The 14,435-nt window shown below is 43.5% G+C and overlaps 1 protein-coding gene across 1 annotated transcript in view; it reads right to left on the bottom strand.

Annotated features, from left to right (window-relative positions):
- Nucleotides 1–221: 221 nt before the first annotated feature.
- The window catches only part of LOC121537968 (teashirt homolog 2-like), a 69,629-nt gene continuing 55,415 nt past the window's right edge, over nucleotides 222–14,435 (bottom strand). The window contains exon 2 of the mRNA XM_041845651.2: nucleotides 222–3,924. Coding sequence (XP_041701585.1) covers nucleotides 860–3,924 — 3,065 coding nt within the window. The 3' untranslated portion in view covers nucleotides 222–859. The remainder of the gene's footprint in view (nucleotides 3,925–14,435) is intronic.

The raw sequence follows: 14,435 nt of genomic DNA, 5'->3' as shown, positions 1-14,435 counted from the left end.
AGGGACTTGATTGCTAGAAAGAAAAGAGATTAATTGTGTAAAATGTTTATGAATTTAGCAGGCAATTATTTTTAATAGCTGTGAAATAAGAGAGCTGAAGGAAATGTCTACTTGTTATGAAGAACACAGTCACTCCCAACCACACATTGATCTAAGCATATATTGTTAATCTACAGAATTTCAGGAGACATACAGGAGACTAATTTAAAATGAACACAGGATGGTAGCAAATGTTAATTCTTTATTTCAATTGGTTAAAAAAAAGGTGCAGGTATCATTTGTCTCACTGCCATCCTTTTAAAATGAAACACACTAATATTTTATTTTTCCTTGTTTCCAACCTGTCTAAATTTGTTGGGTTCATGTACATAATCTGAGTCTAAACTGGTGATTTAACATTTATTAAAGTGCTTTTCTGTTCTATCATTGAAACACAAAACATTTTTACATAGCAATTCACTGTACAGTTCAATAAATGTGTTAACATTTGTCTGGCTACCTGTTTAAAACAGCTGCATATTTATGAAGGTGAATCATTGGAGTTGAACATTACAATTTATCCATTACATTGTCTTTGAAATAATACAATTGAAACTTGACATATTATACAAATAAATAGTAGTCATAGCCAGAGCTATTGCATGCAAACATTTCATTACTGGTGATGCATTTGAGAAGGGTGCAAAGGTATAAGTTGGTGTATTCTTTAACATTTTAGGGTTTAGTCTAGCCAGTGTGTCCATGTCATCTTCAATCAAATGTTTTCAATGTCTTTATGCTACTACACAATGCTACTGGAAACATGGCTGAAATATCAAAAATCAATAACAACAAAAAAGGTAGCAAAAATGAACAACTCCTACTCTTTGTCTATTTCCACATATTGTGAATGGTTCTCAGGTGATTTGCTGTGAGTTTTACTCAAGTGGAGTTTAACCGCATGGTTACTAGCAAATGTCCTACAACACAGCTTACATTTGAACTTAGTGTCAACGTCCTCCTCTGTGACTAGCGTCCCTGTCGCACGGACACTGAGAGCCTTAGACAGTTCTGGATCCTCGACCTTTGTCTGATGCTTGATAGGCAATTTGCGCATATCTTTGATTTGGAACCCTAGGTGTGATTCCAGGTGGGAAATGAAGGCTGGTGGTGTCCTGAACTGGGAAGCACAGTCATTGCAGTAGAAGATCGGATGGCCAGTGTCCATGCTCTTCAGAAACTTGGTCCCCCCTGTTTTCCTAAGTTGGTATTTCACATTGGCCAACCAATGGCTGATGGTTGTCATGGACAGTCCAGTAAACTTAGAGATGTGCATTCGTTCCTGAGGACCAAGATCTGAGAGTAAGTACTTGCCCTCAGAAGTCAGAAAGAGGCTGGAGGCGAACTGGGCTTGGAGGATGATAAGATGCCGGGGGTTCCAGTTCGAATGCCTTCCTTTGCGCTTGTGAACCGAGTATACCTCAGCCGAAACGTCCTCAAAGCGTCTCACGTCTGATTCCAGTTTCATGGTGGGTATCCTTGATGGCATAGACGCTTTTGGTGTGGTGGCTTTAGGAAGAACCTTGACCATGTCAGCAATGTCAGACAGAGCGTGTTTCTGTGGCATTGGGGCAAATGGTTGTAGATGGGAGGAACTTGGCTTGTTAGGTTTATATTTTGTCAGGTCTATTGGCTGATCATTGCTAGCAAACAGGAAGGCAATGTTAGCGCTGTTCCTAGCTGGGGTAGCATGCACCACTGCTGGTTTCTCCATACTCTGGTTGAGTTCAGCGAATATAGATTGAGAGCGAGCAGATAGTTTACTATTTTCAGATCTTGAATTGGTGGGATTATTTGCTTTACCCAAATGGCTGTTCAGAACTGACTGCAGTGAACTTAGAGGGTTTATGCCAAGTATTTCCGGGGTGTCATTGACAAGCTCTGAAGTAGTGCTTCGTCCACTGCTGGCAGAAGGGCTTGGTATCTTGCCTCTGTCTGAGAAATCTGGGCTCCACTTCCCTTTGATCACATCACTCCCTTCATTCAGACAGTCTGCATCGAGCTTTGAAGAGGTAGAGGAATCGTCCTGACAATCGCTGTCATTATTCTCCACCAGATCAAACTTAATATTCAGATGTTCTTTACCATCGCTAATGCCAACCTTTTCTTTCTTGATGTCCGCTTTTCGATACTGTTGCTGTCCCTGTGGAGTGTCAACTTCAGCACCCTGAAGAAACTTCCCCTTTGGGGTGATCGGTCTTAGCTTGTGGTTGAATGTGTGCTTTATCTGAATGGGGTGAGACGCTGAGAGAGGAGTGCTGCTCTTGATGATCCCAGAGAGTTGATAAGAAGCGTGGATACTGGGGTAGGCACTCCAGCTGGGGGTCCCAGTCTGAGCCTTGTTGATTGCAGAGGCCACCGTGTTGGCTAAAGACTTGAGGATATCCCCTCCTCCATCTGACGATCCCTGCTGCTCCAGATCCTCCTCACGAAGATATGGATATTTAATCACCCTGTTCCCTGTCTTTTGATCCTCACTCTCTGCCTTGTCATCTTTCACTTCACTTTCTTCCATTTTGTCCAATGTGCCTTCCCTCTGGCTATCTTTCTTACTGCCCCCTGGGGAATAAGTTTTTGGAGACACTTTATCGCCTTCAGTTACGTTAGCAAGTGGCTCAGCTAATACTTGCATATTTTCTATAACCAAAGGATCCAGAGCTAACTGTTTCCCCTTCTTAGAGGCTGAGTTTGTAACTTTCATGAAATGTCCAGTGACCATCATATGAGTGGTGAGTTGTTGCAGGGTATCGTGTGAGCTTCCACATTCCATGCATTTTAGAATCTGAGATTTGCATGTCTCAAACTGCCAAGTGTAGCTAGCCCCATTCTGATAACCATAGCGATTACTGTTAGCATTTGAAATAGCAGCGGACCGTTGGGCCTCGCTGTAGCCAGCTAACCCTGTGGTAGAATCAGGAGAACAAGGTCTGTTGGCCTCATAGGCCCGTTTCTTTGCTGGTGGCAGTAATTTGGGTGAGAGTACTGGGATAGGTTCTTTCAAAGGCACTTTTTGGTAATGCTTAGTTTTTATCATATGGACACTCAAGTCCTGGAGGGACTCAAAAGAATGGCCACAGAACATACACTTCAGAACTTTCTGTGCATCCTCTTTCCCTTCCATGTCTTGCAAATTTCGTTTTCTTGATTTGGAAGAGGATGTGGAGGCATTGCTTGGTTTGCCATGATTGTTGTCCTGGTAATGTCCACTCTTGCTCATGTGCACTGTCAAATCCACAATACTGTCATAGGCTGCACTGCAGTCCTTACACTTGAATCGACTGGCCCCTGTAAACACCGTCCCACCTGCTTTGCTGCTTTGTCTGTAGAGATGGACCGAGCTGAAGAGGTTGGGTTTGGACACAGGCTTTGGGGAGTGTGTTTGCTGGAAGGTTTTGGAGAGTGCATCCTGATGCCAGTCAAATTCACTCTTGGTGCTAACATTGGTGCTGTCACAGTTAGCTTTGCTGGGACTTTTGCCAATTTTCAAGTCCATCCCGATCCCTGTGCAGTAGGAATCTGAGAGAAAGTTAGCATAGGCGGCCCTCATTTTCTCCAGGCTGCTGTGCATGTCATCCTTGTGTTTCGAACCGCTGCTCCACTCGTTCTTCTGTTTTTCAGGTGGTGAGGAAGTTTTGAAGTCTGAGAGTGAGAGTCTATCGCTGGCGTCGCTAAGGCGCGACTCCAACTCGGCTTCTTGATGGGAAAGGACACTGAGGGGGGAGTTCTGGTAGCTGTAGCTGTTACTGCTTTTGTTGTCCATCTCTTTGTCCTCTGAGGCCTTGGGACTTGTGTTCTCAGAGCATTCCTCTTCAGTTGGAGTATCATTCTCTCCGTCATCCTCAGGGATGGTCTCTCGCATGATGCCATGTTCATCAGGCTCGTATACTGAAAAAGAAGGAGAAAGAGAGATACAATTTATAGACCTTTGTTATCACTCTTTAGATAATCTCATTCCCAGACACTTCCGACCAAATGCGTGAAGAGTCTGGTGGACCAACGTGTCAAACTGTGCTTTCGTTAGCCAATAAAGAAACTCCCGGTGCATAGGCATTGGCTTAATCGTCTTAATCTACAACACCTTCCTTGTAACCCTCCCCACGCCTCACAGTCATGTGATTCACAAAAATTAAATGATGACAAATACTTTACTCAGTAGGCAACTCCCATAGAATTATATGGTCACTCCCACTAAGGCCAACTTTGGATCGTTGATATCCCAGGCTTATATACGCTGTGCACAATAGCCTGGGGACGAGGTTACTCTTTACAATACCCCTATCTCTGTTTAGACTACATAATAGTAAGACATCACCATAGGAGAGGGACATGAGTTGAGTTGCAATCACTACTGAGCATTTTCAATATTTCTAAGAATGCAAAACATGCAAGGTACGTCAAAACAATAGTTATTGTTTGCTTTTTTGTTTTGTTTTCAGAGAAACTGTGGAATCCACACAAGGCTGCATGCAACAATGCAGGACTGAGCTACTTGAGAGGATCAACACTATGGATGGACATATGCCTTTACTAACAAACTGCTGGTGGTCAAGATGCTCCTTGTGATTCATGGAGAGCCATTAACTTAGTGCTGTGTCAAAGCTTTCCCTGCCTCATGTTGAGATGTTTACAACAATCGTTGGCCAATGACTGACAAAATGCAATTGATTTCTGCTGGGGTTTTGCTAAGTGTTATTGCTAGTGGCCTATTCCAAAGTGATTATAAGTGTCTCCAAACTGCAATGAACTTGCAATGAAAAAATGTAAGCTTTCTCTGTTGGATAATATCTTTCCATGCTTGGATCCACCAGATTGTGTTGCAGCAAATTACACAGACTGAGAGATATTCTAATATCCCACAAGTGTTCTATGAATAAATGAAAAAGCCTGAGCCTTGCAAGATGAGAGGGGTTTACTTAAATTTCACATTTCAAAATTAGCTGAAATGTATCCTGTCTCCATTTAAGTGGTTACAGAGTGACTTTCTTGACAGAGAAATTTGAATTCTTGATGTAAATTTAAACCTAAATCTGGACAATTATTAACAAATTAATCACAGCACAACAAAGAACCAGTAAATTGTTGAAAATAGATGTGTTTATTATAACTAGATCATTATCTAACATTTCTAGAAGTTGCTGGCAATCTGTCACATCGTTATATTGTCCTTGACAGGCTCATAAACAGCAATTATCTATTTCATTATTCACCTGTTTGTTCACACTCATAGGGCTCAATGTTATTGCATCAATTAACTGATAATTAAACAACAGTATTTCTAATTGACATATTTACCATCATCTAATTTGCATTACTTGTGACAAAGCATATTAAGCAGTTTTGAACAAGGCTGGAGGATCAGATATTCATACAGTAATAATGAATAAGTAAAACTATTATCAATATAAAACAATCAAACTCGTCTCTGTTGAATTAAGGTCCCTCTCACATTTAGCCACTCCACAATATGAATACACAAAATACTTAAAAAATGGTCACAACACTTTTGAAGAGACATCTTGCAGTATATGCATACATATAATGTCCTCAAATTCATCTTGGAAAATGTGCATTTTGGGAGAAGTTATGGCAGATGTGCTTTTAGTTAAATATGAATAGGACATAACGGCCTTGTCCAGGCACCTATGCATTTCATGTGGGTAATATTTCTCTTTTGATTTAGGGGCACTCTGGAATGCTGAATGTGAGGAGCACTCCAAGTACTACAGAACACTGGGTCGGCCCATAGAATGTCATCCTCCTTCGCATTCTGAAAATAATAATTTTGTATCAATATTTCATAAGTGCCTCAGGAGAAACCCTGGAGGTGAACTGGTTGCCAGCTAATGGATGAAGATGGTAATGGGACTCTAATGGGACTGGGCCTTTCAAAACAAACATGGAGAACAAGGAGCAACACAGCACACCAGAGATTCCCCAATGTGCTGTGACCCTCAACCGCAAGAGAGACTTCTGGATTGGCCAACTGAGATCACTGATGGCCTCCAACCCCCCACCCCCCCATGCTGGAGAGGGAGTGTTGTCAGAGTACAGATACATTTTTATTGATCGTTTTATAAATAGTTATCATAGATACACGAGAACACTATCGCCTATGACAAGCTTCTAGTTGACGTCTTCTCTTTTGAATGTCTTGATAGAGACTATGGACGGAAGTCAGTTATAGCACATAGCTTTTTTGCCAAATGCATATTACCGTAAAATCTTTCATTTATGTCAACCATTACCAAATATTGATTGATAAAAGAGAATTTCCAAGTAGAAGTTTCAAGGATTGTCTGGTGACATATTGCAGATATAGCAAAACAGCTTTACTTAGCATACTTCATGCAGATAGTGAACCTTCTAACTAATTAATGGATTAGGAATTAGCATTAATAAATATTTCACTAAGAGACACTTAGCAATCATACAGCAATGGAGTACGCTGACACGCATCCGATAAATTGTTATTTCATGGCAATTAGATGATATGATTTACTATGTTCAAGTAGCTTCATCTACACTGCCATAGAGCCCTACCAAACTCAGCATGCCTATTTAATGAAACCAAAACTTATTAAGATAATACCTACATTTCCAGGAATTAAAATCCTAAGGTAACAGAATGTGAGAATAGTCTACATTCAGTATACTGTATTTTGTATTTCCAGATGAAATTGACACAGAAATTATCAGCAGCATTTCCTGCCCACATTTCTTTCCCATTTGGCCCCTTTGATCAGAAGTTATCTCAGAGAGGAAGAGGCGAAGCGAGAGGGTCCACTCACGTCAAAATCTGTCCATGCAGGAATACAGACCGCCTGCCTTCCCACATTTGGGACAATGACTCCCATTGTTAGGGCGGAGACAAGACCATCTTGTCATTATATACAGTATCTCTGGTTATCTACATACAAAGGCACCCGGCAGGGGTTACTCCAAGATACCCACACGTCTACTTCCACCTCTCAAATGCAAGGGCAGAGCGTTCTCTGATTCTACTTAGGGACAGTGTAGTCTACATCTCTGATACAGATGTAGGATATTAATTTGATCACCTGTTGCAGAAGAACTTTCCAGCAATGCAGAACATTTAAAACTTGTAGTGTATTTGAGGCTTGAAAAGGCTTCTGAAGATTGGAAATTAGTGGAAATTACAAATTTCAGACTTGAATTTCTCTTATGAAAAATATATCAACTCCTACACAAATGTTCATTAATCATAATCCACATTTCCTGGATTATCTTCCTGCTGTAGCAAATCGTCTCAAATTAAGATCCTAAAACTGTATGATGACAAAACATGTGTCACTGCAATACTGGAACACTCCACCCTAGTAGTAAATTGTCAACTGAATACCTGTAGTTTACAATTGCTAAAACTGTCAAAATACAGCACAAGAATAAATAAGATGCAATAATACTGATGTCATCATTTGTCACGATCGTTGAGAGACGGGTCAGACCAAGGTGCAGCGTGAAAAGCGTACATGTTTATTAACTAAATAAACATACAAAACAATAAACAACGTAACATGAAGTCCTCCGGCTATACACATACAAGCCTAAACGGAACCAGGCTACTTAAGTATGATCCTCAATCAGAGACAACGAGCGACAGCTGCCTCTGATTGGGAATCACACCCTGCCAAACATAGAAAGATCAACCTAGATCTGCAACATAGAAATAGACTAACATAGATCTCAAATAGACATTCACACCCTGACTCAACAAACAAGAGTTCCATAGGTCAGGGCGTGACAGTACCCCCCAAAGGTGCGGACTCCGGCTGCACAAACCTGACCTAACAGGGGAGGGTCCGGGTGGGCTTTCAGCCTCGGAGGCGGATCCGGCTCCGGGCGTGACGACCTCTCCCTATCTGCCTCCCCGTTGCGCCCCTGGTCTGGTCTGGACCTCGGCGCAATGCTTCTCCTCTCCTTCCTCCCACGATGCACCGAGCCCTGTCTGGATCCTGGTGTGGGAGACCCCGACCCTGGAGAGGGGCTGACTTCTGGGTCTGAAGTGGAGCCGCTGACCGGAGCTGGACTGGGCCCCGGTGGAGCGGACTACTCTGGCTCCGGAATGGATCCGCTGACCGGAGCTGGACTGGGCACCGGTGGAGCGGACTGCTCTGGCTCCGGAGTGGAACCGCTGACCGGAGCTGGACTTGGCAACGGTGGAGCGGACTGCTCTGGCTCCGGATTGGAGCCGCTGACCGGAGCAGGACTGGGCACCGGTGGAACGGACTGCTCTGGCTCCGGAGTGGAGCGCTGACCGGAGCTGGACTAGGCACCGGTGGAACGGACTGCTCTGGCTCCGGAGTGGAGCCGCTGACCGGAGCTGGACTGGGCACACGCACCACTGGTCTGGTGCGAGGAGCAGGCATGGGCCGTGCCGGACTGGATACACGCACCACTGGTCTGGTGCGAGGAGCAGGCACGGGTCGTGCCGGACTGGAGACACGCACCACTGGTTTGGTGCGAGGAGCAGGCACGGGCTGTGCGAGGAGCAGGCACGGGCTGTGCCGGACTGGATACACGCACCACTGGTTTGGTGCGGGGAGCAGGTACAGGGCTTACCGGGCTGGCGACACGCACCACTGGTTTGGTGCGGGGAGCAGGCACAGGCCGCACTGGACTGGACACACACACCACTGGTTTGGTGCGGGGAGCAGGCACGGACCGCACTGGACTGGACACACACACCGTACCGGCCTGCGGAGGGGCACTGGAGGTCTGGAGTTTAGAGCTGGCACAACCCGTCCTGGCTGGATGCCCACTTTCGCACGGCACATGCGGGGCGCTGGCACAGGACGCACTGGGCTGTGAATGCGCAATGGCGACACAGTGCGTATCTCCGCATACCTAGGTTCCTCAATGAACACACGCTCCTTCTGTTGCCTGACCAGCTCCTCTCTCCGTGCCTCCACTACTTCCTTCCTTCTTTGAGCCTCCTGTAGCGCCTCCCTCTGAACGGATAACTCCTGCTCCCTCTGAGCTAACAGCCCCCGTAACGTGGCCTCCTCTCTCAGACTGCTCTAGTCCTTCTCTCTCTCTCTCGCCAATCCTCCTCCAGTGAGGACTCCTCTGGGAGCCCCCACGAGTTAGGGAACAGAAACTCATCGTCGTCGTCGTCATCCTCCGACTCCTCCGTGTAAAACTGTTCCCATTCCTGTTCCCATGGTCGTAGGGACTCCAACTGGAACCCCACCGGGTGCAGTGGTCAAGGGCTCTTCTCTCTCGATCCCCGACCACCCTTCTAGCCCCCCCAACACGGGTTGCCTCTCGGGCTTTCTCAGCGGTTGGTCCTGTTGGCGTCGTCGTTGATCCTCTCCTACCCGGGCTTCCTCCTTCGCCCAGGATCCTATATCGGCTACACTCTCCTTCATCACCTTCCGATAACGGACGGCCTCCTCCTTAGTAATCCTACCCCAACCAAGGAGAACATCTACTAAGGTTACCTCCTGTTGAGTCCCAGGCATTTGCTCCTTCTGGGCACGCTGCTTGGTCCGTTGGTGGTGGGATCTTCTGTCACGATCGTTGAGAGACGGGTCAGACCAAGGTGCAGCGGGAAAAACAAACATGTTTATTAACTAAATAAACATACAACAAAACAAGAAACAACGTAACGTGAAGTCCTCCAGCTATACACATACAAGCCTAAATGGAACAAGATCCCACAACTAAGGTAGGCAACCAGGCTACTTAAGTACGATCCCCAATCAGAGACAACGAGTGACAGCTGCCTCTGATTAGGAATCACACCCGGCCAAACATAGAAAGATCAACCTAGATCAGCAACATAGAAATAGACTAACATAGATCTCAAATAGACATTCACACCCTGACTCAACAAACAAGAGTTCCATAGGTCAGGGCGTGACATCATTTCAGTGATCATCAAGTTTTATGAATGTTTCCTAAACTACAAAATAGACCTTATGAGGAAATGTTGTGCCTTTTAGTCTGGTGTAGGAAGCATTCAGTCTAACTAGGCTTATAAAATAAGAGGGTTGGCATGCCAGGGCTGAGATTTAGCATGTCATAAACCCCTGTAAAGCCTCCAATCTGTGTCACTACAAATTTATATCTTCAGACAGGGATATGCAAAGGTCAAAAAACCTAGGGTGTCCATCATGAATCAGCTACTTGAGGTGTTTATAACATTAATCCGTTAGAACAGACTCCAGGACAAGCAGCCAGTTTCTGAGCCAAGGCATTTTTTCCTCAATGATGAGAACACAGCATAGTGAATGAGTAGTGGTAGACATAGTATAAGAAATCATGTTGTTTTCACACTTACAGGATGTTTTTATTCTCAGTTAAAACAATACTGAATGGATATTAAACATGTCAGAATACAGTACTACTAAGATTTTAAAATGTACCACACAATCTTGGCATTTTCCCTTCAATCTACTCTCAACACAGGACAATAATCATGCTGAAATTAGTCTGTAGGTTTCCCCAGTAACAGTATTTAACTTAACACTATTAGCCTGTTACTTTTAACTTTGTAATGGTAAAGATATCAACATTTATCCCATGGATGGTCAACATTTCCCTCATTTAAGTGACAAGGCAAAGTCAGTGAGCAGCCTGATGGGGTTAGCTAATGGACAGCTGCCTGCAATACCCTGAATATCCCAGGAAATACTATCTTCACAGAAGATTGGGTAATTCATAGGTGCCAGTGACAGGTCTGCATGTCTGTGCCACTTTCCCCAACTGCTCTCCGGTTGTCTCAAGCTACAGTTTTCGCTGCTCACAAATCAATATCCCTTTTTACTTCACATTGATTGCCTGGCGGTGGGACCGACCTAAGCGGGACTGTTATGACATTTCTAGATTTCCCCCTGTCCTTGGAACAATCAATTACACGCACATGGCAATCAAAACCTCTTTGGAAAATGAACCTGCTCCATGACATTTTCATCTCCCGGATTTATGCCACGCTAAATAGAAAAAAAGAAAACACAGCAGGCCCGTCCGTCCGTCTATGCCATCCGTCCGTCTATGGTGTCCCACATAAGAAACCAGCTTCTATAGTCTATACGTTAATAAAACAGGTCAGGCAAATTAAGTAATCTACATACTTTTCGGTCTTCTGGAGTCACATTTTCTCCCCAACCTCTGGAAGAGTTTTGTTGATATATTGTTATAAATGAGCTGTTTAATTTGTTGTCACAATAGATTTCAGTTCTATAATAAGGTAAGTGAGATAGATATGTTGTAGATTCATGGGCTCCCGAGTGGCGCAGCAGTCTAAGGCACTGCATCTCAGTGCTTAAGGCGTCACTACAGACCCTGGTTCGATTCCAGGCTGTATCATAATCCGGCTGTGATTGGGACTCCCATAGGGCGGCGCACAATTGCCCCAGCGTAGTCCTGGTTTGGCCGGGGTAGGCCGTCATTGTAAATAAGAATTTGTTCTTAACTGACTTGCCTAGTCCAGAGCCCTCTATGGAGTTGGAGTCCTTCTAGTGTGAAGGGAGGTACTTCTCAAAAAGAGGCCGTGGGGGGCTGACACACTGTAATTTCGATCAAATATCTTCTAAAACGATACTTTTGTTGTTGACTTCATAGTGTCTGCAAGACAGCTACATGTTTTCTAGTGGTTAGTCATCATTATGTACAGTATTAGCTTATGCTGGATGCACAAGCTTGTCATAAGACTGAGACACATAACAGCTATGTAATATTTGACAGAGTTGTCAGTCAGATGAAGTCAGGTTACAGTATGCTGTTTATCTAGATCAATCTGAGACAGGATAAACGGCTGACATTGCATGAGTTAATTCTTAATCCGGGACAATAGCTTACTGTAAACTCAATCATCACTTTATTTTACAGACAGTATATGTGACTTGGGGGAGTGTTTGTCTTTTATACTGTCTCGAAACAATGAAAGGTACGTGTTTGTGAACCCTGTAGACTGCCTAGCATATGTAATCCAGTTAACTATGACTGGAAAGTAATAGACAAAACACAAAATATCAATTTTATTTGATTGTGAATTCAGTAGGCCTACATAACTTTTATGACCCTTCTCACACTCTTATTTTTCTTGATACAGTACATCACCCCCACAGTCATAAATACACCCAGAACACTGTTATGTTACCAACAACCATAAGATGCAGTCAGAATGCAGTCATACAGCGGTTTCACAATTTCCTGGTTGCTACATTTCTAATAGTTCGCATAATTTCAGTTTATGTGACAAAACAAACAAGTATAGTGTAGATAATCATTGTACCATCTAAACCGCTGTGAAATATATTTTCCATAACCAAAAATATTGTATTTTCAGCTGTTTGAAGCTGGTGTACAAAACTGAAAGTAAAAGATGCAAAAATGAAACTTAAGCATGGGAAGCATAGAAATAATGCACATAGAACAGATCTACCTTCTTCTTAGACTTGCTTTCAACAAGACTGACAGATATATAACTCAAATTTCTATGTGAAGAGAGATTATTGTACATTTTTGTATGCATGAGAGGGATGATACTTAAAGCGCATTACCGACTTAACTAAACAGGGGCTATTCATGCAGACAAATGCCTTGCTTTCATACACAGGCACATTCAATATTTAATAGTGTAATATAATCAAACAGAGAACCTCAACATTTCAAAGCAGACAACGTGGACAATGTCATGAACCCAGATGTTTATATGATCACAAATATGACACCAGACCATACCCTACCACCTGGCGGTTGATTTGGGCAAAAATGCTCACAATAATTATGGCAATTATTTTTTTTATTTTTTTTTATTTATCAAAACAACATGTTGTTAGTGAATGAAGGTAAAACACTGAAAACCTTACTACCCTACACCATTGACATGTCACGATCCTGAAACAGCTACAATATGTTTCAAGCCTGTAAGACTAAAAAGGAGCTGAATCTGCATGTTTATTTGGAGATTTGTATCTTTCTGATTTGGGGATTTTCATGTTCAAAATAAAAATGCTGGTAATCCTCAGTGTCCCTGTCTCTTCATCGATACTAATCACAATTCTCACATAGTCACATCAAGCTGTGGCTGCCATCCTACTGTATCTCCAGGAGTCTCCCTCCCTCCCTCCCTCCCTCCCTCCCTCCATGATGTCTCTGATGCCTAGCTGCTAGAAGCTCCTGCTCCGAGACGCATCACTCGGCCCACTGCCTAATTGGAAGTGAATGGCAGGAGAGCAATGCAATCTGCACTCCAGCACCTAAGTCATCACTTAAGCGTGCCACCGTGCTATCCCCAGCCGCCATGCCGCCTGCCTGCCACCGCCTCACATGCAGTACTGTTGCCTCATGTTGCATCTCACCAGAAGAAGAGGGCCACCCTTTCAGGGCTGGCAGGGGAGGTTTTACACCCTCTCCTAAATAACATGGATGGAACCACGTGAATATTGCCTCACTGTTAGTGGCACTGCTGTCCATTTGTTTAGTTCAAGGATTTTTGGTTCTGGCAAATGCAACAAATACTTTCTTAGGAAAAGGAAAACAGTACATTTAATCATGAACAGCAAAAACGGGTATTGTCAATATAATAACAAAACTGCATTTCAATTGATTTAAAAAACAATTACACCTTTGTGAAAAATTACTACATTATCTTTTTATCTGAGAGAGAGAAAGACAGAAAGACAGAGAGAGAGAGACAGAGAGAGAGAGAGAGAGAGAGAGAGAGAGAGAGAGAGAAATAGAGAGAGCTGCTGCCCAGCCCAGTGTGCTGCTGCTTGCTCCTTTCTCTGTCACTTGGTTTTTGAAGAGCTTGTGACATGGCTCTCCAGTGACGTGATGAGGTCTGATGGTTCCTTTCTGCAGAACAGCAGTTTACCCCTCATTCACCCTTATCAGTGAGAGAACCCATCATCTTACTGTACGCCACTCATCCAAACCGTGCATATTGGAGCTGACCAGTCAAGCAAACGGAGGTACTAATAAAATACCATCTTGCTTCGGTTCAAATTTCCCTGATTGAATGTCAGTCAGGAATGTTTGCGTGGCTTGGCAGGCCGGCAGGCAGGGTAGGGGAAAGTGGACCATCGTTTAAAGGACCACTGCCTCGCACAGATTAGGTCTTTGTTCAAAGCTTTTATGAGCCACTGGCTGGGAGGAGGATGATGGGACAATCTATTCTACACTTGTCTGACCGGACTGGGAGTTTATGATGCCCAGTAGTTCTGCCACATACAGACTAATTAAAAAAACATGCATTATACATATACCAGGTAATTTGTTTGCAAATAGTGATTTCTATTTCATATGATTTAGCTATTTTCATTTTACAAAGTGAAATTGGTTGAATTGAATCTTTTTAGAGAATATTCCTAAATGAAATAGATTACATATACATTGTATTTTGGTATTTTGCTATATGACACATTGTG

Source organism: Coregonus clupeaformis, chromosome 24 (assembly GCF_020615455.1).
Source record: "Coregonus clupeaformis isolate EN_2021a chromosome 24, ASM2061545v1, whole genome shotgun sequence".
NCBI lineage: Eukaryota > Metazoa > Chordata > Actinopteri > Salmoniformes > Salmonidae > Coregonus > Coregonus clupeaformis.
This window is presented reverse-complemented; position numbering and strand designations above follow the sequence as displayed.